The sequence below is a fragment of the Bombina bombina genome, chromosome 8 (assembly GCF_027579735.1).
Source record: "Bombina bombina isolate aBomBom1 chromosome 8, aBomBom1.pri, whole genome shotgun sequence".
Classification (NCBI taxonomy): domain Eukaryota; kingdom Metazoa; phylum Chordata; class Amphibia; order Anura; family Bombinatoridae; genus Bombina; species Bombina bombina.
In genome coordinates this window covers 144,391,923-144,416,288 of record NC_069506.1, presented here as the reverse complement: position 1 = coordinate 144,416,288, position 24,366 = coordinate 144,391,923, and the positions used below count along the sequence as shown (strand labels likewise).

Genomic DNA, 24,366 nt, shown 5'->3' with positions numbered 1-24,366 from the left:
GGTATAGACTTTTTGTTATATCTTCTACTAAGGATATCCTTTTTATCTGAGCAGTCTAGAGTTCTATACTCCTATGCAGCTTTATGATAGCAGCAGGACTAACCAGTATTTCCTAATACGAATAGTCCTCAGTAGAACCGTGGGATGTTATATGCTTTGATGTAACCATAATCACTCAGCTGCTTTGATATCTTATCTCTATATAAAAACGTTTTTAGGGCTTTTATTGTCATGGAGCATCTAGAGTTGAGCTCCCTTATGCCGATTGTTTTATTTGTGGGTTTTTTTCACCTCCGGCTAACAAGATGTGAGTACATTTTGAAGGTTGGAGCTAAGACTGTTGCTTTTAAGCAACATGAATCTGATTATGTGTTGCTATCGACAGCGCCATTTTTGCCTACCCAGTGGTAGTGCGCACGACTAATCAACTCTTCCCGACACAGGCAGTATTGTTTGGTGCGCTTTTCAGATTTGCCTATGGGGATTCCTTACTAGTGCTTCAGCATTTAAAGGACCAGCCAACACAGTAGATTTGCACAATCAACAATTGCAATAGCACTTAGTCTGAACTTCAAAAGAGTAGATTTTTTTTTGACAATTTTAAAAAGTTGTGTATTTTTTCACTACCCCTGTACCATCTGACAGCCATTCACAAATGCATACACAATTATTCTTGCACATGCTCAGTAGGAGCTGGTGACTCAAAAAGTTTAAATATAAAAATACCATGCACATTTAGTTAACAGAAGTAAATTGGAAAGTTGTTTAAAATGGCATGCTCTATCTGAATAAAGAAAGTTTAATTTTGATTGAGTGTCCCTTTAAACTATCTGAAGCCAGGTTTTACTAGGCTCGTGCAAACGCTACAAGTCGTGTGTCCTAAGAATCCAGCCAAATTATTTTATGGGGAGTAATGATTATTCCCTTATATGTTTGTGCAGTGCTATAATTTTTTTTTTTATTATTTATATATCACAGTACCGGCTTCAGATTTTAGTATAAGACATTTTCTAGGCTTATAGGGACACTCAATCAAATTTATTCAGATAGAGCATGCCATTTTAAACAACTTTCCAATTTACTTCCATTGACAAAATGTGCACAGTCTTTACATTTAAACTTTTTTAATCACCCGCTCTTACTGAGCATGTGCAAGAATAAGTGTGTATGCATTTGTGAATGGCGGTCACATGGTACGTGTATGCATTTGTGATCGGCTGATGACTGTCACATGGTACAGGGAGAGTGAAAAAAGATAACTTATGTCAGGGAAAAAAAAAAAATCTACTTCTCATTTGAAGTTCAGACTAAATGCTATTGTCTTGTTATTTTGCATTTGTTGATTATTCAAATCTACTGTTTTAACTGGTCCTTAAACAGGGACTACCTGGTGTTTGCTGCGATGTAGTGGCAGTTTATTGTACTTAATACTACAATAGATTCTGTTTAACTCATCTAATTAAGAGTATTTTTTTATGATGGATTCACCTTATCTGAGGTACATTAATTCAGATTTTCTCTCAATTGCTCCTGGTTTAGGAAAAAATTGATAAAATGTTTTTTTTATAATCCCTCTTCTGTGAGGTATATTGTTGCATTCAATTATTTATAACTTTTTTTCCATTAAAAAGTATATATATTTATTTTTGATAGTGGAATTACCTTTTCTGAGGTTTACAGAATTTTATTTCCACTAAGGGTAATTTCACCCCTAATTACGAATAAAGATCCTCACAATAGTTCAAAGAATTCTAACGGTGGCCAGAACGCAATGTTTCATAATGGCACCTTGCCTGGTCTTCCTTCTTCTTTAGAAGCACAGGGGGGAAAAAAAACCCCAGATAAGAGCTCTCTCAACACCGGAGACTGTTCTTTTAGAGAGCAATTTTCTACTCTGTCATGCAGATGTTTCAGATGGAGCATCAAGCATGCCTCTGTCCACGGCTTGCACCTCTGTGGTTTAGGGCATGGAGGTGGCGAGCATCATGGCGTCTCCCAAGGAAAATTTTTCATCTGTGTATGCACAGACCAGGGATCAGTGCTCATTCCGATATGTCTCATTTATAGCTCTGGACAACATTTTTAAGAGATTTTTATCTCCTTGTGTCATCTTAAAACAAATGTTTTTTTTTGTGATCCGCTAGGGGTGACTGACCAGTCTTTTTGGCTGAGAAGTCCCTGAAAACCTGAGCCCTGTCGGATCAGGTTTGCAGACCTAATAAGGATATCTTTTCCCTCCATCGATGTTGCCTCTTCAGGCAATCCTATCCAGTCAGTTCCTTTCCCATGTTCTAGTTTCTCTGAGGCTGACGGTGTGGAGATTAAACAGTGCGGTTCAAAAGTACTTCTGAAGGGGTCATTGTGACCCTGTTTAAGGCTCATAAGCCATATTACCATAAGGTGTGGCACACCTATCCGGCTTGGTATGAAGAACAAGTTTTCCCTTCTAGTTATTTTTATCTCCAGGATGGTCGGGAGAAGGGTTTATCTGCCAGTTCTATCAAGGGTTAGATCTCTGCTCTTTCCGAATTCTTGCACTAGATATTTGTTTATCTTCCTGATATTCAGTCCTTGATTCAAGCTGTTTAAGTCAGTTGCTCCTCCTTAGAGCCTTTTTTGTATTCTACTAAAAGGTTCCTTTTGAACCTATGAATTCTGTTGAAAATTAACCTATCTTGGAGAATTTGTTTTTTGTTTGCTGATTATCAGTGTGATTATCCATGTGGCTAAGGCCATTTTACGTGCTAAGTTAGGTTTTTCTACCTAAAGTTGTCTGTCCACAATAGCGTTTGGGAAACTAGTTCCTTTTGTGCTAATCCTTCCTCTCGGAAGGAGCATTTTGTATGCAATCTGGATGTTCATGCTTTGATATTCTTTCTTCCTGCAATCAAGGATTTTAGACTTTTCTTCCTTATGCAAGACCATGGCGACTTTCTTTTTGGCTGAGAAGTGTCATTCGTTTCACTTATAAGGAAGCTGGTCAACAGCCTCCTTCCTGAGAGGGTTACAGCTCTTTCTACCAGCGCAGGGTCCTCTTCTTGAGCTATTAGGAACAATGCTTATATGGGGTGGATTTGTAAGACAGTTACCTGGTCCTTACATTCCTTTTCTTAAAAAAAAATTCTGATGTCGTCTCAGTTGGTTTCTTTTTGAAGAAAAATGCCTCAAGTGGTGGTGCTTACAGATACTGCAAATCTGCCAGCCTTATTTTCCCCTCCAAGTTCATTCTGTGTACTCTAGTTTTGGTATTGGATTCTCAAAAGTAATGAATTAATTTGTGGACTCTCCGTGGTAGGAAAGAAATCAATCAGGTAAGCAATGTTTTCTCTACTTTTCCTTATCTTCGGCTTGAACTACTGAGAGTTTAGAGGAAGAGATGGATATTTCAATGCTTTGTTTGGGGTGTCTTTGCCTCCTTGTGGCCAGGCGAAGTATTTCCAATAGGTTATAAATAAAATTTGTGGACTCACTTGCAAAGAGGAAAATAATTTATCAGATGTGTATATAAAACAACAATTAAAATAAATCAACTTTAAAAACTGGTAATTTTACTCTTATTTAGCTTTCAGTAAAGATATAGCATGGTGGATAGTATAAGTTTTCCACTTGTCAAAGTGCACAAGCACCACTTGATTATGTATGTTTGATATGCATGCAAACTTACAGAACACTAAAATTCTTTAAACTGGTTTGCAATAGTTCTGTTACAACTAAAATTACCTACATATTCTTTGCAAAAGGAAAAAAAAAACAATATAAAAGAATCATGTTGTTTATTACCTTTCCACTTTAAGTTACAGATAAGGAGCAAAATGTGCAAGCATATAAAAATGTGAACATGAGGCACCTTATTTCCAATGTTTTATGTTGGGAGGGGGGTTATATGGTATTACATATTCTAGCATATGCACTGTATAAAACACCAGTAACAGTATAAAAGTAAAGCAGCTGCTAAATAAATAGAAGTACTAAGGAGCACAACCCTCATAGGTGCTACTGCTCACATGCCAAAATCAAAATGTGATTAGTTTTAGAACAATGTAATGTTTTGAGCAGCTTAATTTAAGGTATAAAAAAGCCAGCTTCTAAAAATAGAACTAGAACAAATTTCAGTTGCTACCATTAATTTTTTTTTTTTTTTTTTACTTCATTTTTGGTGACAGTACACGGATAGAAACAGTTTAAAACAGACTGAACCATCTTTTGCTTTAGAAGCTACACTTTTTCATACGCAGAATAAGGAATTAATCAGATTTTGGAAATAGTGTTTTTTTGTGGTTCATGCACAGGTCCGTTCTTTGAGCGATTAGAAATATTTAAAAACATTTACACAACAGAATGTATCCACAAGTGGTTTGACTAATCCAATCAAAACACCTCAGAAGGATGAAAAACACTTAATGGAGGAGATGGACTGAGGGGAGAAAAAAAAAAAAAAAAAAAAAATCACATTAAAGAATGAAAGTAAAATACAACAAAATGTTTTAATCAGCAAATGTTTTCAAATATGAAACTGCCACAGAAAGAAAGACATTTTACTACAGTATAACCACCACTGAGATTTCATGGTCCTTCAAAGGGAAAGAAAAGGATTTCCAGGGGTTATTTGCATTGTTGCATAACGGACCAGGATTAAGTAGATTTTTTTTCCTTAAAAGGGAGTGAGGTGCCCAAAGTTCAGGAGAGGAAAAAAAAAAAAGTTTGGCCATAAAATAAACAAACATTCTTGCAGGGAGAGAAAAAAGTAACGAAAAAAAAACAAACTATATATATATATATATAAAAAAAAATTTAAGGGTCCATCTGATCTCCCCCCCGCTCTCCAGAGCCGAAGCTTTTTCTTTTCAACCATCAAGCTGGGTAGCTACATCTACCAGAAATCACGACGGTGGTATCCATCTGGGTCACAGTATTTTGTAACCACCACTCTATTAGCAAACTTGCGTCCTGTGAGTCCTTGCATGGCTTTCTGGCAGTCAAAGACAGATGTGAATTCCACAAAGATCTAAAAAGGGTGGGGGGAAAAAAACAAATTAAATACACTTGGGAGGAAAATGTATATGCTGAAAGCGATTACCTTGGTAACGGCTGGACTAGAGATTTTTTTTTTGAAGGGTGAGGGGGCACACTTCCTTTCTTCCAACATTACTTTGTACATCATATTTTCTAGAAAACCCTTAAAACTGTAATCTCCATTTTCTTGAAAAAAAATCCTAGCACCTAACTATGGAATCCACATGACAAAAGAAAAAAAAAATATGTTATGCTTTGTTCCAGTTTAGAAAGAAATAAGGAATTCTAGGAACAACAATGTATGTATGAGTGGAGAAAGCTATAGTCATTACATAAAAGCCTGCTAAATGAACCAACTAAGTTTACCTTGCCACATCCTGGAACCTCAACACCATCAACAGGCCGGGGTATTTCAATGGATTTCACAATGCCATATTTGCTACATTCATCTCTCACATCCTCAACAATTTCCTCATATTCATCATCATCCAATAACTCTTCTGGTAAGACCATATTCATCAGGCACAACACCTCTGTTGGATGACCTCCCATTTGCACCTGGGAGCTCATTAGACCAGGAACCTGAAGAGTAACAGGGGTCTGATTTATTGTGCTCTGTATGGGAGAGGAAAAAAAATAAATACAAAAATTAGATCAAATGTAAATACTGCCTTTACAGTGAATATCGGCATAACAATTTTATCATTAAATTACACATTTGCCTTTCAGAGAAAAATTGTACAGTTTTGTCAGTAGCAAATAGTTTGAATATAAGACATCTCAGCACACCACAGCTTATGCCAAGCAGAGGTGTATTTCCCACTATGACTGATGTGCTTTTAGCTCCATGCACAAATAGTACACAACTATAATGGAGCAACTTACCAGAGTTGCATTCTTGGCTCCAACACTTGCCCTCTGTACCAACAGCTTCTTGTCCCCTAATTGCATCCCATTTAGACCTGCAATGGCCTTAAAAAAAAAAAAAAAAAAAAAAAAAAAAAAAGTTACAATATTTTATAACACGGTTAACAAGTTTGTAACAGATGCAAATTCTAATACCAATTTAGAAGGTATTCAAAAGGGTTAAATAGTTTTAACCTGCCCTTTAAGAACAAAAAAAAAAAAAAAAATAGTCTCCCATTACTAGATTCCTACCTGATCTGTGACATTTATATCCACATATTCACAGAAGGCATATCCCTTTGAAAGGCCTGTGGCGCTGTCTTTTACCAAATTAAAGGCCTTTAATGGGCCAAAAGATGTAAGTAATTCTTTAACCTGTGAAGAAATGCAGTCAACATTAGTGATAACATAGCCAACATAAAATTAAGCAAATAGAACCACATATTTAAAAAAAGGTTAACAGCTTTTAGGGTAACAGATTATAAGACATATACAGTTGGTAAAAAAAAAAATGTCAATTTGTTATTTGACAACAAAAGTTTGCTGGTAATTTCTAGCCAACATACTAAACAGCTCAAAAAACTCAAATTGTATTTTGAAAAAAAGGTGCAGTCCGGTCGAAATTTAGCTTTCATGATTCAGATAGAGCAAACAAAATTGTCTAAAATGCAAGTCTTAAAAGAACAGAGATAAGGGGGCAATCTGCAGAGGCTTAGATACAAGGTAGTCAAAAGGTAAAAAGTATAACAAATAACATAACCGTTTATGCAAAACTGGGAAATGGGTAAGGGATTATCTTTATCAACAAAAATTCTGGAGTAAATTGTCCCTTTAAGTTAACAGCTGCAAGAGGGCACTATCTTCTCCGGGTGGAGAGCCCACTCCCCGGGATGAAATCTGTCTGCTCAGGAAGTCTACTTCCCAGTTGTCCACTCCTGGAATGTGGGTGGCAGATAGACAGCAATTGTGAGCTTCCGCCCACTGAACAATCAGAGCCACCTCCATCATGGTTAAGGAACTTAGAGTTCCTCCCTGGTGGTTGATGTAAGCCACTGAGATGAATTTGTCTGATTGAAACCTGATAAACCAGGCTAAGGACAACTGAGGCCAAGCCAACAGAGCATTGCAAATCAATCTCAACTCCAAGATATTTATGGGGAGAGCAGACTCCTTCCAAGTCCTAAGTCCTTGCACCTTTAACGAGTTCCAGACTGCTCCCCAGCCCAGCAGGCTGGCGTCCTTGGTTACAAACATCCAGGAAGGTCTCCGGAAGCATGTGCCCTGAGAAAGCCACCATGGCAGAGTCTCTTGTCGACTTGTCTAGATCTATTCTCTAGGAGAGATCCGAATGGTCTCCGTTCCATTGTCTGAGCATGCATAACTAGAGCTCTGAAATAGAATCAAGCAAAGGGTATGATGTCCATAGACGCGACCATCAAACCAATTTCCTCCATACATTGAGCCACTAATGCCGAACAGTAGACTGCAAAGAAGCAATAGGAAAGAATCTGATTTTCTGACAGAAAAATCTTCATAAATAGGGAATCTAAGAAGATACCTAAGAAAACCACCCTTGTAGCTGGATTAAGGGAACTCTTTTCCAGATTCACTTTCCATCCGTGGAACATAGGAAAAAAAGATCTCTCTGTATGAGAGAGATTGCTTGTTGAAAAGATGGCGCCTGAACCAAAATATCGTCCAGGTAAGGAGCTACAGTAATTCCCAGAGACCTGATCACTGCCAAGAGCCCCCAGAACCTTTGAGAAAATTCTGAGCTGTGGCAAGGCCAAAAAAACAGAAGAGCCACAAACTGAAAGTGTTTGTCTAGAAAGGCAAATCTCAGGAACTTACGATGATCCCTATGGATGGAAACATGAAGATATGCATCCTTCAGGTTTAGGGTCGTCATTAACTGACCCTCTGAGACCAAAGGAAGAATGGAACGAAAGGCTTCCATTATAAAGGAGGAGAAACTGGCTGAGACACTTTAAATCTAGATAGGACAAAAAGTTCCCTCTTTTTTTGAGAGCCAAAAACAGATTTGAATAGAATCCTCCAAGACATAAATAAAGAGAGAAGTGCTCAACCTGGGAACAAACTATAGCATAATAGCTTGTTCTATGGCTAGTTACCACCCTAGAAGCAGCCTCTTTTTGCTCAATATGTGCCTTTCACAGAGACAAACTTTCCTGTAGCATATCAGTCTGATCCTGACTTAAAAGTGCAGTACAGCCCCGAAAACAGGCGATCCCTCTCTGAACAAGAGAAACGGCAAAACCCCAGACGTACAATTCGGCCTATTGTGGGCCTCGTCAGTGAGGTGCAGCCATATCCCTCTAGGCAAACTGAGCAACGGGTCCACGTCTATTTCCACATGACATTTAGGGATACTTCCCCAAGAGTCATAATTTGCATAAATTAAGAGAAGCTCTCAACCTGGGAACGAATAGCATAATAGCTTTTTCTATGGCTAGTTACCACCCTAGAAGCAGACTCTTTTTGCTCCTAGACCCTGTTCCCTACAGGATCTGGAACTATTACTCCCAGGGAAGAAAGGTCCTGGATGCAATTTAAGAATGCCTCTTATCCAGACTGCAGATAATCTTGAGGAGGAACCTTCCTCTGGGAGATCGGTTCTGAATATTTAGTAACCCTGAGATACTATGTCCGCAGCCCAGGGATCTGGAACATCTCGTATCCATGCATTAAGAACAGAGCAATTCTGCCCCCAATTTAATCCAATTCTGGATTGGAGGCTAACCCTCCATTCTAATTTAGACACAGCTACGGGGTTCTATTCTGACATCCTTTAGGTCTATTCTCGTCTTGTGGTAGAATAGACCATTCTCCACCTGTAATATCAAATTATTTCTGCCAGACCAGGGCCAAACAAGGTCTCACCCTTATAAGGAAGTGCCAAAAGCTTGAACTTAGAGTGGACATCCGCTGACCAAGATTTAAGCCACAACGCCCTGTGGGCTAGTACAGCGAAGTCAGATATCTTAGCTCCCCGCTAAATAACTTGCATGGTAGCATCAGAATAAAAGAATTGGCTAGCTTAAGAGCCTTAATTCTGTCCTGGATCTCCTTCCAAGGAGTCTCTACCCAAATGGAACCAGACAAGGCGTTTCACCAAAAAGATGCCGCACTGGACACAGTGGCAATACAAACTTCAAATAAGCCTCCCGTTCTTGTCCATTAGATCCTTAAAAGAGCAGCTATCCTCTAAAGGGATTGTAGTTCTCTTAGCCAGAGTAGAAAAGGCCCCTTCTATTATAGGCAATGTGCACCATGAATATTTAATGGGGTCAGCAACAGGAAACATCCTTTTAAAAATACAGGAGACAGGGAAAAAGGAATCCCCGACTTCTCCCATTCCTGTGAAAAATCTCCTATGCAGAGTCTGGAACAGGAAAAACTTCCACAGTGGAAGTAACCTCATAGAAATAAGAAGTTATTATATTTCTTAGGGTTGACAACGACAGTATCAGTCGTCAAATTAACCAAAACCTCCTTTAAAATGATGGTAAACTTTGGTAAATGAAAGCCCGTTTTTTAAAAATAATATTAAAAACAGGGGCACTTCCATTCATCAAAGTTTATAAAGCAGCAGTTTTGATTTAAAAAACAAAACAAATCAAAAAAATACAATGTATGCTTACCTGATAAATTTATTTCTCTTGTGGTGTATCCAGTCCACGGATCATCCATTACTTGTGGGATATTCTCATTCCCAACAGGAAGTTGCAAGAGGACACCCACAGCAGAGCTGAAATATAGCTCCTCCCCTAACTGTCATAGCCAGTCATTCGACCGAAAACAAGCCGAGAAAGGAGGAGCCATAGGGTGCAGTGGTTACTGTAGTTTAAATTTAAAAATTACCTGCCTTAAAATGACAGGGCGGGCCGTGGACTGGATACACCACAATAAATAAATTTATCAGGTAAGCATAAATTGTGTTTTCTCTTGTAAGGTGTATCCAGTCCACGGATCATCCATTACTTGTGGGATACCAATACCAAAGCTAAAGTACACGGATGAAGGGAGGGACAAGGCAGGAACCACTGCCCGTAAAACCTCTCCCCCAAATATAGCTTCGGAAGAAGCAAAAGTATCAAATTTGTAAAATTTTGAAAAAATATGAAGCGAAGACCAAGTCGTCGCCTTGCAAATCTGATCAAAAACATAATTTATGCTTACCTGATAAATTCCTTTCTTCTGTAGTGTGATCAGTCCACGGGTCATCATTACTTCTGGGATATTACTCCTCCCCAACAGGAAGTGCAAGAGGATTCACCTAGCAGAGCTGCATATAGCTCCTCCCCTCTACGTCACTCCCAGTCATTCGACCAAGGACCAACGAGAAAGGAGAAGCCAAGGGTGTAGTGGTGACTGGAGTATAACTTAAAAAATATTTACCTGCCTTAAAAAACAGGGCGGGCCGTGGACTGATCACACTACAGAAGAAAGGAATTTATCAGGTAAGCATAAATTATGTTTTCTTCTGTTAAGTGTGATCAGTCCACGGGTCATCATTACTTCTGGGATACCAATACCAAAGCAAAAGTACACGGATGACGGGAGGGATAGGCAGGCTCTTTATACAGAAGGAACCACTGCCTGAAGAACCTTTCTCCCAAAAACAGCCTCCGAGGAAGCAAAAGTGTCAAATTTGTAAAATTTGGAAAAAGTATGAAGCGAAGACCAAGTTGCAGCCTTGCAAATCTGTTCAACAGAGGCCTCATTCTTGAAAGCCCAAGTGGAAGCCACAGCTCTAGTAGAATGAGCTGTAATTCTTTCAGGAGGCTGCTGTCCAGCAGTCTCATAAGCTAAACGAATTATGCTACGAAGCCAAAAAGAAAGAGAGGTAGCAGAAGCCTTTTGACCTCTCCTCTGACCAGAGTAAACGACAAACAGAGAAGACGTTTGTCGAAATTCCTTAGTTGCCTGTAAGTAAAATTTTAGGGCACGAACTACGTCCAGATTGTGCAGTAGACGTTCCTTCTTCGAAGAAGGATTTGGGCACAAAGAAGGAACAACAATCTCTTGATTGATATTCCTGTTAGTGACTACCTTAGGTAAAAACCCAGGTTTAGTACGCAGAACTACCTTATCCGAATGAAAAATCAAATAAGGAGAATCACAATGTAAGGCTGATAACTCAGAGACTCTTCGAGCCGAGGAAATAGCCATTAAAAATAGAACTTTCCAAGATAACAACTTTATATCAATAGAATGAAGGGGTTCAAACGGAACGCCCTGTAAAACATTAAGAACAAGGTTTAAACTCCATGGTGGAGCAACGGTTTTAAACACAGGCTTAATCCTGGCCAAAGCCTGACAAAAAGCCTGAACGTCTGGAACTTCTGACAGACATTTGTGTAACAGAATGGACAGAGCTGAGATCTGTCCCTTTAATGAACTAACAGATAAACCCTTTTCTAAACCTTCTTGTAGAAAAGACAATATCCTAGGAATCCTAACCTTACTCCAAGAGTAACCTTTGGATTCACACCAATATAGGTATTTACGCCATATCTTATGGTAAATTCTTCTGGTAACAGGCTTCCTAGCCTGTATTAAGGTATCAATAACTGACTCAGAAAACCCACGTCTTGATAAAATCAAGCGTTCAATTTCCAAGCAGTCAGCTTCAGAGAAGTTAGATTTTGATGTTTGAAAGGACCCTGTATCAGAAGGTCCTGTTTCAGAGGTAGAGACCAAGGTGGACAGAATGACATGTACACCAGGTCTGCATACCAAGTCCTGCGTGGCCATGCAGGTGCTATTAGAATCACTGATGCTCTCTCCTGTTTAATTCTGGCAATCAATCGAGGAAGCATCGGGAAGGGTGGAAACACGTAAGCCATCCTGAAGTCCCAAGGTGCTGTCAGGGCATCTATCAGGACTGCTCCTGGATCCCTGGACCCGTAACGAGGAAGCTTGGCGTTCTGTCGAGACGCCATGAGATCCATCTCTGGTTTGCCCCAACGTCGAAGTATTTGGGCAAAGACCTCCGGATGAAGTTCCCACTCCCCCGGATGAAAAGTCTGACTACTTAAGAAATCCGCCTCCCAGTTCTCCACTCCCGGGATGTGGATTGCTGACAGGTGGCAAGAGTGAAACTCTGCCCAGCGAATTATCTTTGATACTTCCATCATAGCTAGGGAGCTTCCTGTCCCTCCCTGATGGTTGATGTAAGCTACAGTCGTGATGTTATCCGACTGAAACCTGATGAACCCCCGAGTTGTCAACTGGGGCCAAGCTAGGAGGGCATTGAGAACTGCTCTCAATTCCAGAATGTTTATTGGCAGGAGACTCTCCTCCTGACTCCATTGTCCCTGAGCCTTCAGAGAATTCCAGACAGCACCCCAACCTAGAAGGCTGGTGTCTGTTGTTACAATTGTCCAGTCTGGTCTGCTGAATGGCATCCCCCTGGACAGATGTGGCCGAGAAAGCCACCATAGAAGAGAATTTCTGGTCTCTTGATCCAGATTCAGAGAAGGGGACAAGTCTGAGTAATCCCCATTCCACTGACTTAGCATGCACAGTTGCAGTGGTCTGAGGTGTAAGCGTGCAAAGGGTACTATGTCTATTGCCGCTACCATTAAGCCTATTACCTCCATGCATTGAGCCACTGACGGGTGTTGAATGGAATGAAGGATGCGGCAAGCACTTTGAAGTCTTGTTAACCTGTCCTCTGTCAGGTAAATCTTCATTTCTACAGAATCTATAAGAGTCCCCAGGAAGGGAACTCTTGTGAGTGGAACGAGTGAACTTTTCTTTTCGTTCACCTTCCATCCATGTGACCTTAGAAAAGCCAGTACTAACTCTGTATGAGACTTGGCAGTTTGAAAGCTTGAAGCTTGTATCAGAATGTCGTCTAGGTACGGAGCTACCGAGATTCCCCGCGGTCTTAGTACCGCCAGAAGAGCACCCAGAACCTTTGTGAAGATTCTTGGAGCTGTAGCCAATCCGAATGGAAGAGCTACAAACTGGTAATGCCTGTCTAGGAAGGCAAACCTTAGGTACCGGTAATGATCTTTGTGAATCGGTATGTGAAGGTAAGCATCCTTTAAATCCAATGTGGTCATGTACTGACCCTTTTGGATCATGGGTAAAATTGTCCGAATAGTCTCCATTTTGAACGATGGAACTCTTAGGAATTTGTTTAGGATCTTTAAATCCAAGATTGGCCTGAAAGTTCCCTCTTTTTTGGGAACCACAAACAGATTTGAGTAAAACCCTTGTCCCTGTTCCGACCGTGGAACTGGATGGATTACTCCCATTAACAAAAGTTCTTGTACGCAGCGTAGAAACGCCTCTCTTTGTTTGGTTTGTTGACAACCTTGACAGATGAAATCTCTCTCTTGGAGGAGAGTATTTGAAGTCCAGAAGGTATCCCTGAGATATTATCTCTAGCGCCCAGGGGTCCTGGACATCTCTTGCCCAAGCCTGGGCGAAGAGAGAAAGTCTGCCCCCCACTAGATCCGATCCCGGATCGGGGGCCCTCAATTCATGCTGTTTTAGGGGCAGCAGCAGGTTTACTGGCCTGCTTGCCCTTGTTCCAAGACTGGTTAGGTCTCCAGCCTTGTCTGTAGCGAGCAACAGATCCTTCTTGTTTTGGAGCAGTGGAAGTTGATGTTGCCCCTGCTTTGAAATTCCGAAAGGAACGAAAATTAGACTGTCTAGCCTTAGGTTTGGCTCTGTCTTGAGGCAGGGCGTGGCCTTTCCCTCCTGTAATGTCAGCAATAATTTCTTTCAAACCGGGCCCAAATAAGGTCTGCCCTTTGAAAGGTATATTAAGTAATTTGGACTTAGAAGTTACATCAGCTGACCAGGATTTTAGCCACAGTGCTCTGCGCGCCTGAATGGCGAATCCGGAATTCTTAGCCGTAAGTTTAGTTAAATGTACTACGGCTTCCGAAATGAAAGAATTAGCTAGCTTAAGGATTCTAAGCCTGTCCGTAATGTCGTCCAGAGTAGCTGAACTAATGTTCTCTTCCAGAGACTCAATCCAGAATGCCGCTGCAGCCGTGACCGGCGCAATGCATGCAAGGGGTTGCAATATAAAACCTTGTTGAACAAACATTTTCTTAAGGTAACCCTCTAACTTTTTATCCATTGGATCTGAAAAGGCACAGCTATCCTCCACCGGGATAGTGGTACGCTTAGCTAAAGTAGAAACTGCTCCCTCCACCTTAGGGACCGTTTGCCATAAGTCCCGTGTGGTGGTGTCTATTGGAAACATCTTTCTAAATATCGGAGGGGGTGAGAACGGCACACCGGGTCTATCCCACTCCTTAGTAATAATTTCAGTTAAGTCTCTTAGGTATAGGAAAAACGTCAGTACTTGTTGGTACAGCAAAATATTTATCCAACCTACACATTTTCTCTGGTATTGCAACTGTGTTACAATCATTCAGAGCCGCTAACACCTCCCCTAGTAATACACGGAGGTTTTCCAGCTTAAATTTAAAATTTGAAATATCTGAATCCAATCTGTTTGGATCAGAACCGTCAGCCGCAGAATGAAGCTCTCCGTCCTCATGTTCTGCAAGTTGTGACGCAGTATCTGACATGGGCCTAGCATTATCAGCGCACTCTGTTCTCACCCCAGAGTGATCACGCTTGCCTCTTAGCTCTGGTAATTTAGCCAAAACCTCAGTCATAACAGTAGCCATATCTTGTAATGTTATTTGTAATGGCCGCCCAGATGTACTGGGCGCCACAATATCGCGCACCTCCCGAGCGGGAGATGCAGGTACTGTCACGTGAGGCGAGTTAGTCGGCATAACTCTCCCCTCGTTGTTTGGTGAAATATGTTCAATTTGTACAGATTGACTTTTATTTAAAGTAGCATCAATACAGTTAGTACATAAATTTCTATTGGGCTCCACTTTGGCATTAGCACAAATAGTACGGGTCTCTTCCTCTGAATCAGACATGTTTAACACACTAGCAACTAAACTTGCAACTTGGAAATATTATTCAAGTAAAATACAATGAAAAACGTACTGTGCCTAAGAAGCACAGAAAGATATATGACAGTTGAAATCAACAAACTGAAAAGGTTACAGCATCAATCTTTGTAAAACAAAACACAATTTTAGCAAAGGCTTGTTCCCATTAGCACAGAATAACTAACCCTGATGGCAGAAAAAAAAGTTAAAAAATAAACTTTTTTTATCACAGTCAACTACAATCTCACAGCTCTGTTGTGAAGATTACTTCCCTCAAACAAGTTTTGAAGACCCCTGAGTTCTGTAGAGATGAACCGGAACATGCAGGAAAAACAATTAGCTTCTGACTGAAATTTTTGATGCGTAGCAAAAGCGCCAAAAAAGGCCCCTCCCCCACAACAGTGAGAGAGATCAGTAAACTGTCAGAACTAGATCAAGCAACTGCCAAGTGGAAAAATAGTGCCCAAACATTTTATTCACCCAGTACCTCAGAAAATGAAAACGATTTTACATTCTAGCAAAAACGTTTAAAATACAGAAGATATCCCTGGGATATAATTTCCAACGCCCAGGGATCCTGAACATCTCTTGCCCACGCCTGGGCAAAGAGTGAAAGTCTGCCCCCTACTAGATCCGTTCCCGGATAGGGGGCCGTTCCTTCATGCTGTCTTAGAGGCAGCAGCAGGCTTTTTTACCTGCTTACCTTTTTTCCAGGTCAGGTTTGGTCTCCAGACCGTCTTGGATTGAGCAAAAGTTCCCTCTTATTTATTATTAGAGGAAGTTGATGCCGCACCTGCCTTGAAGTTTTGAAAGGCACGAAAATTAGACTGTTAGGCCCTAGATTTGGACTTGTCCTGAGGAAGGGCATGACCTTTTCCTCCAGTGATATCAGCAATAATCTCCTTTAACCAGGCCCGAATAGGGTCTGCCCCTTGACGGGAATGTTAAGTAGCTTAGATTTTGAAGTCACGTCAGCTGACCATGATCTAAGCCATAGCGCTCTGCGCGCCTGTATAGCAAAACCAGAATTCTTAGCCGTCAGTTTAGTCAAATGAACAATGGCATCAAAATAAAAGAATTGGCTAGCTTAAGTGCTCTAAGTTTGCCAAGTATGTCATCCAATGGAGTCGCTACCTGTAAAGCCTCTTCCAGAGACTCAAACCAGGGGCAATGCATGCAAGGGGCTGTAGGATAAAACCTTGTTGAATAAATATTTTCTTAAGGTAACCTCTATTTTTTTTATCCATTGGATCTAAAAAAAAAAAAAAAAAAAAAAAAAAAAAAAAGCACAACTGTCCGACAGGGATAGTAGTACGCTTTACTAGAGTAGAAACTGCTCCCTCCACCTTAGGGACTGTCTGCCATAAGTCCCGTGTGGTGGCGTCTATTGGAAACATTTTTCTAAAAATAGGAGGGGAAGAGAACGGCACACCTGGTCTATCCCATTCCTTATTAATAAGTTCTGCAAACCTTTTAGGTATTTGGAAAAACATCAGTACACACCGGCACTGCAAAGTATTTATCCAGTCTACACAATTTCTCTGGCACTGCAATGGTATCAGTCTTTCAGAGCAGCTAAAACCTCCCTAAGTAACACGCGGAGGTGTTCAAGCTTAAATTTTAATGTAGAAATATTAGAATCAGGTATCTTTCCTGAGTCATTAACATCACCAACTGACAGAATCTCTCTTTCCTCAGCTTCTGCATATTGTGAGGCAGTATCAGACATGGTTCTTAAAGCGTCAGTATGCTCTGCATTTTGTCTCACCCAAGAGCTATCTCGCTTACCTCTAAGTTCAGGTAGTCTGGCTAATACCGCTGACAGTGTATTATCCATGACTGCCGCCATGTCTTGTAAAGTAAACGCTATGGGCGCCCTAGATGTACTTGGCGCCATTTGAGCGTGAGTCCCTTAAGCGGGAGTCAAAGGGTCTGACGCGTGGGGAAAGTTAGTCGGCATAACTTCCCCCTCGTCAGATTCCTCTGGCGATACATTTTTTAAAGACAGAAAATGATCTTTATTGCATAAAATGAAATCAGTACATTTGGTACACATTCTAAGAGGGGGTTCCACCATGGCTTTTAAACATAATGAACAAGGAGTTTCTTCTATGTCAGACATGTTTATACAGACTAGCAATGAGACTAGCAAGCTTGGAAAACACTTTAAATCAAGTTAACAAGCAAATATAAAAAACGGTACTGTGCCTTTAAGAGAAACAAATTTTGTCAGAATTTGAAAAACAGTGAAAAAATGCAGTAAATCAAACGAAATTTTTACAGTGTGTATAATAGGCTAGCAGAGCATTGCACCCACTTGCAAATGGATGATTAACCCCTAAGTTCAAAAAACGGATCAAAAAAACGAAATAGACTTTTTTTAAGTCACAACCAACTGCCACAGCAAGCTGTGGCCCTACCTTCCCCAATAAACTACTTTGGAAAGCCTTTGGGCCCTTTAGAGATGTCCTATAGCATTCAGAGGGCCTTTGAGGGAAGCTGGATGTCACAGTTTGTAATTTTAACTGCACCAACTGTAACTTTTATACTACAACAGTGGAAATTGTTTCTAGTCAAAATTTAAGCCAGCCATGTGGAAAAAACTAGGCCCCAATAAAGTTTTATCACCAAAGCATATATAAAAACGATTAAACATGCCAGCAAACGTTTTATATTGCAATATCATAAGGGTATTACCCCTGGGAGTAAGCATACCAGTAGTTATTAAATCACTGTATTCAGGCTTAACTTACATTAATCCGGTATCAGCAGCATTTTCTAGTGTTTTCCATCTCTAGAAAAAAATTCTAACTGCACATACCTGATAGCAGAATAAACTGCACGCCATTCTCTCGCTGAAGTTACCTCATCTGTGTAATCCCCTCAGACATATGTGAGAATAGCAATGGATCTTAGTTACAACCTGCTAAGATCATAGAAACCTCAGGCAGATTCTTCTTCTATTTACTGCCTGAGATAAAATAGCACAACTCCGGTACTATTTAAAAATAAAACTTTTGATTGAAGAAAATAAACTAGCTATATTTAACCGCTCTCTCCTACAACGTCCTAGCTTGTTGAGAGTTGCAAGAGAATGACTGGCTATGACAGTTAGGGGAGGAGCTATATTACAGCTCTGCTGTGGGTGTCCTCTTGCAACTTCCTGTTTGGAATGAGAATATCCCACAAGTAATGGATGATCCGTGGACTGGATACACCTTACAAGAGAAAAACACCTTTGTCTCCTTTTCACAGCCAGAGCAGCTTCCCCCCTCCTGGAAATCCTCTCTTCACACGTCAGCAATGACTAATCCTGCTTCCTCCAATCACGGATTTCCCCCCAGGGTACTCATTGCCTGAGGCCATGCTGTGATTGGAGGAAGCCAGATTAGTCATTGCTAATAATTTTCAAAAATAAGCAAAATTAGTTACAGCCATGCTGTCTGGAGAAGTCTGATCCACTTATTGTTTAGCATCAGAAACACATGCATTGTATTTCAACTGAGTTCACAGCAGCTTATCTGCTGGAGCATGCCCAGAAGCAAATAAGTGTTAAAGTCTTGCATTCTACCAAATCAAAGGTGGATATAATACAGCCATTGAAGGAATTGTGGGTGGGGGAGTTAGGAGCTGTACAATTTGGAAACATAAAAGGGTTAATGGTGAGGCACTGCAGTATAAATTTGCATGTAAAGCATTTAAATTACATATATTTTGTCTGCATCCCAACATGTTTTATGTCCCTTTAAAGGACCAGTCTACTCCAGAATTTGGATTGTTTAAAAAGATAATCCCTTTATTATCCAGCTTTAACTAGCTTTGCATAACCACCATATACTTTTTACCACTTATTACCATGTACCTAATCCTCTGCAGATTGTCAAGAGAACGGAAATAAGGGGGCAGACCTGCATTTTAGCCAATCAGTGCAGACTTAACTCCAAGGGAGTAACCACAATGTTATCTATATGGCACACATGAACTAGCAGGGTATAGCTGGAAAAAAACCTGTCAAAAAACGCACTAAAAAGGTGGCCTTCAAGCTCTAAGAAATTAGCATCTAAGAATACCAAGAATTGATAAAAGTAAATTGGAAAGTTGTTTAAATTTACATGCCCCATTACGAAAGCTTAATTTTGACTAAACTGTCCATTTAAACTAAATACAGATTTTTTTTCCCAGCTTGCTTTGAGCGACATGGGCAATTTCTGCATTTTTGCTTACTAATGATTTTATTTGCCCACACACGTTTCAGTATTTAATTCCTTTCTACATAATTAGTTCAGCTGTAGAAAAATACCTCTAAATAAAATTCATTATGCTGTCCTGATTTTAGGTATACTCCATGTATCTATGTTTTTAAGTAATTTATAGCAAATCAAAGATTATATTATTGGCTTAATGCTAAAAATGTGCTATGCTTGGACTGTGCGCAAATTCAAAACTACTACACACAAAATTTGTATAATTTAGACACCCCCCATGGTATTTATCTAGATGTATTTTGACACATTATGTTTACCTCTAAATTTAGTTTTCTGCCCTTTGTGATAAAAAAAAGTGTTAAAAAAAATACACTTTATTAAAATAAACGTAACACTTACTATACATGGGTCAGAAAGGGCTAAAACAAGAGTGGTTACTGACTGTCAGTGATCAGTTGACCATAAGCCACTTTTTTGGGCATCACTGGAATGCCTCACTCTTGAGGCATACGATAATTGCCCAGAGCCTAATACCCGTATGATGGTATCTAGGCTGCATTTAAAATATATACTATGACTGGTAAACATTACAAATTGTTGCTTTTTTTTCCCCCCTTCTGAACTTTAATATCAGAAAAAAAGTCAGCCAAGCTAAATGGCATCAATTAAAACGTTAATTTTTCACTGGGGAAAAAAATAAAAAATTAGGCCACATAATGTGCCACAATAATTTTGCAGTAATGCAGCTTTGTCAAATAAGTACATTGTTTAATGTCCCCCAGAACACCTAGGATTTGAGCATATTGGCTGGCCCTGTTTTGTTTAGTTTTGTCTCGTCCTATTTTTTGTTTTTGCCGAACTAGCTATGGTTCTGCTTTGGCTGATTGGGGCTTTAACGACCAACTATGAGAATGGTTATGCAATACAACACAATTTTTTTTTTTTAGATCAGATTACAAAAGAAATAGGAAGCTTAAGAAACTTGATTACAGAGATTCTGTGTCTATTGTACTTTAGTTGAAACTAATTTTATTTTTAAGTCACAGGTTTTTTTGGCTCATAAATTTTTTTATTTTTTTTTCCCTTTTATTTTTTCTCTTTATTGGTTATGTGTAGTGTTTATTGCATTGTGCCAAAGATACTGTATTGTGTGTTTTCAACCACAGCTGCAGGAGCTGTGGTTGCAAGTTTCTTTATGTGCATTTTTCTTTTTTTGATTATTGTACACCCTGCGTGGTGTTTGTGATTGTAACTATGTATAAAATAATAATAAAAATGTAAAAAAAAAAAAAGAAAAAAAAAATAAGGGAAGGATTTGAGCATATATGCAGTTAAAGAAACAGATAGGGGTAGCTCTTCCCTTCCCTTCATGGACATAGCACACTTTTTTGCATAAAAGTTTTGTAGACGATTCATTTAAATAACCCATCTGGGAGTGCTTTTGAAAAAATGTATAGTTTTGCTTATTTTTTTTTGCTGATTTTCAGACTCTAAACCAAGTCCCAACGTTTTAGATATATAAGATATCTAAAGATTCCTGCAACTCCTGTTTGAATAATCTGTCTTTTCATATGCTGGGAAGGGGGCAGTGTCTGCTACTCCTGCTTTACCATTGGCACAAATAAAGGGGACTTTCAGTCATGAAGTATAACATACTTCATTCTGAAAGCTTTTATTTGTTTGCAGTGTTCGCAGGACTGAGCTGCTAAGGCAGCCTACAGCAGAACACCATTTGGCGTTTCCACCTCTTAGCCAATAGCCCTGTAGGAAATCCGGCTTGGCACTGTATATTCCGCAGGGCTATTGGCTAAGAGGTGGAAACGTCACCTCTCAGCCAAATGGTGTTCTGCTGTAGGCTGCCTTAGCAGCTCAGTCCTGCGAACACTGCAAACAAATAAAAGCTTTCAGAATGAAGTATGTTATACTTCATGACTGAAAGTCCCCTTTATTTGTGCCAATGGTAAATCCAAGCGTTTCATAAACACTAGGATTTACTATTACTTTAAAACATTTTGGTAGTAAAATTTTAAGGGCTTTGCTATTTTCTGAGCAGTTCAGGCATAAAAAGGAAAAAACAGCAAAGCCATCAATTCATAATATTCAACATTGTTAAAGAAAATGGACGATAAAAACCATTCCAGATAACTTTTACAATTATTGTAAAAATTGCAATGTAGTGCCTTTTTGGTAATTGTTTTTTTACTTTCTCTAGGACAGACAAATTTAAATACTTATTGGAGGAAATAAATCCTGTACTATGAATTATGGCCCTGCACATTTTGCATCTTTGAACAATTAAAACTCATGCATATTTTTAGGGAAAGAGGGAACCCACGAACATATCCGATGTTCTACTTAGGACAACAACAAAAATAAGCTACAGTGACACTTTTAATCTTAGGTGATTCAAGCTGTAAAGAAAAATGTTAATTCACAAACCCACCCAAAATTGTTTTGGATAAAATGAAAAGTGCATGTATGCACTCAAAAGCCCAACAACCCAAGTGTCCCTAGAGTAAAAGTAGCATCAGTAGAAAACTGTACAAGCTTTCTTGCCAGTTTGCTAATGTGACACCACTCATTACTTAAGGGACAGTGCTCCTTTGGAGACTGTGTCCATGCAACCTTAGGGCCTCCCTGCTTGCAGTGCAAACGGGGAGGTCGGATGCAATGGAACACTTCAAGCGAGTGTCTGAGACTCGGACCATAATTTTTTAAATTTGGTAACCGAATTGTACACATTCCCAGGTATGAAAAATAACAAATAAGTAAGCCTGAAATTACCAACCCATAGGCTTAATGACGCCATGGTTACCTGGTCATCATTCAGATAGTTGGGTAAACCTCCAATGAAAAGCTTGTGTGCAGAGTCTGGGACAACAGTGGATACCACCCCTGTTAAAAAAGGAATGATATTTGGAGAGAAAAAAAAAAAAAGAAAAAAAAAAAAAAAAAAAAAAGAAGCAGCTCTTAATATGATGCATGATCCTCTATTATACAAAAGGACATTATCCAGCTATGTCTTGCTGCATTGAAGCCTTGGCTGGAACAGCATGCTCTGCAATAAATGAGCACTGTACACTGGTAGTCAAAATAGAAAGGTATTATTGTTCAAGAAAATCTTGTGAAGACTACAACTGATTTAAGATGAGTCAGAAAATTGGAGATACATATGTTGAAGCAGAACTTCTTGAAATGTTTACCAAAGTGATTTTAATGCTGGAAAACCACAAAATCTTACCTGGGACATACACGGACGGGTTTTCAGACATGCCAGGCAAGGGCTGATAATCATGAGGACGACGAATTTTAAGTGACTGGCCCTGAAAAATTATGCCATCAAAGGCCATTGCCTGTGTTGTCTCATCAACAGAGCGAAACTAAAAAGGAACACAAAAAAAAAAGTTCTTGTTATTAAAACAAGAAAAAGTGGGGGTGACTCATTCAAACCAACACACTTGCCATCAAACTATTACAATAAATTACAGTTGCTGATGGGGGGGGGGGGGTTACCCCCCCCCCAAAAAAAGTCAAAAGTTCTGAGTCCATACTCACCTCAAGGAAAGCAAAGTTCTTGTCTTGATTAATTTGCACAGCCAACACCGGGTTGCCTGGTGCTTGGGTCAAACCACCAAGGCGCATTTGGGCATTAAAAAAGTCCATCATTGCTTCCTAAAGAGAAGGAAAACGGACAGAGATAAGTAATCTTATATCCTTGCTAACAGTAACAAAGTGCATGTTTAAAATCTAGAATTTCCTACTTGCCTTGCATGATGGTAGCAAACTTATATTGCTACGAAGGGATTTCAGCCCCACAATTTTCACTTTGAAAAGAAATGGAAACAACTCTTTGATCTTGTTTTTCAAATAGAAAGTTTTGTTTTTTTTAAATCAACTTTAAAAAAGTTGCTTTAAACAAAATGATCAATTTTGCAAAAACGCCAAGCTAACTGCAGCATAATTTGCTGAATGTTAGAAATGAAAGGAATAAAAAAAAAGTACAAGCATGGGGCAAATGGTTATACTTTCCCTTTAATATTAGCAATAATGTTACCATTTCTAGAAGTAAAAAGAGTAAACACTGAGACCCACAAATCCAAGACACTGGAACAGGCTAAGGTGCATAGGTGAAAAGGTACAAAGATTCAAAAAGAGTACTGGAGAAAATAAGAATTTTCATTTGTTCTGGTGGCTATAAACTGACCTCTAAATTGTCCTATAAGCAGCCATTTCTACTAAATACCTATTAAAATTTACAAGCTGCATACCCATTTTAATAAAGCGATTTAAAACTAGACAGCAACAAAGTCCCATAATGGGTGGTTAAATAGCCTAAACTCTTTGAAGGTTCAACAACGTGCTATAATTTATGGTCTCATACTCTGCAAACATAATGCAACGTACGGCATAAACATGTAGTCCATTACTTTATATACAAGCTAAAATAAAGTAAAAGAAAACTGTTTTTGGAGGATAAGTGAATGCCAGGCAGCTAATGCTATTTTTACTACCCACTGAAGACTATAGGAATGACAGGGTCTCCACTTTAAACATGTATCATTGATGGCCATTAAAAAAAAAAAAAAAAAAAAAAAAAAAAAAAAGAGAACGTGGCGCCCAAGATTTTTACTTTCATGATTCAGATAAGGCATACAATTTTAAATAACTTGCAACTGTCAAATACCAAGAGAATGAAAAAATGTATGATAGAATTGGTTGAGGAACAGCAATATACTTCAGGGAGCAAGCTAAACCAATGGCTAGGGGAAAATGCAGCCACCAATCAGCAGCTTTCCTAGGTATGCTGTTCAACAGAGGATACCATGAGAATGACATTAAAGTGAAGGTCAATTTTCATCAATGAGTGCCCGGTTTTTAAAAATACTTTTAAAAACAGGGGCACTTTCATTGATGAAAATTAACATTGCACTGGATTTGAAGAAATACTTACCTTTTACTCCTGCAAAGCCGGATCAACGATCCCCCCTCCTTCCTGCTGTAGACCACAGCAATGACGAAACTGGCTTCCTCCAATCACAGCCAGGCATCACGAGCTGGACGCTCTAGGGTGCAAGCCATGATTGGAGGAAGCCGGTTTTCGCCATTTCTGACGTCAGTACAGAGGAACTGAGGCGGAGATAGACGATCCGGTTTTGCAGGACTAAAAGGTAAGTATTTCTTCAAATCTAGTGCAATGTTAATTTTCATCAATGAAAGTGCCCCTGTTTTTAAAAGTATTTTTAAAAACTGGGCACTCATTGATGAAATTTGACCTTCAC

The 24,366-nt window shown here is 39.4% G+C and overlaps 1 protein-coding gene across 4 annotated transcripts in view; it reads right to left on the bottom strand.

Annotated features, from left to right (window-relative positions):
* Window positions 1-4,465: 4,465 nt before the first annotated feature.
* U2AF2 (U2 small nuclear RNA auxiliary factor 2) overlaps window positions 4,466-24,366 on the bottom strand; it is a 36,544-nt gene continuing 16,643 nt past the window's right edge. For 2 of the 4 annotated variants that reach the window (XM_053690615.1, XM_053690618.1), the window contains 7 exons: window positions 22,643-22,759; window positions 22,329-22,467; window positions 21,903-21,982; window positions 6,172-6,294; window positions 5,899-5,985; window positions 5,380-5,628; window positions 4,466-5,005 (listed from right to left, as the gene is read on the bottom strand). In XM_053690615.1, coding sequence (XP_053546590.1) covers window positions 4,871-5,005; window positions 5,380-5,628; window positions 5,899-5,985; window positions 6,172-6,294; window positions 21,903-21,982; window positions 22,329-22,467; window positions 22,643-22,759 — 930 coding nt within the window. In that variant the 3' untranslated portion in view covers window positions 4,466-4,870. Of the gene's footprint in view, window positions 5,006-5,379; window positions 5,629-5,898; window positions 5,986-6,171; window positions 6,295-21,875; window positions 21,983-22,328; window positions 22,468-22,642; window positions 22,760-24,366 lie in introns of all 4 variants that reach the window. The other 2 variants (XM_053690614.1, XM_053690616.1) reach the window with 1 other exon arrangement.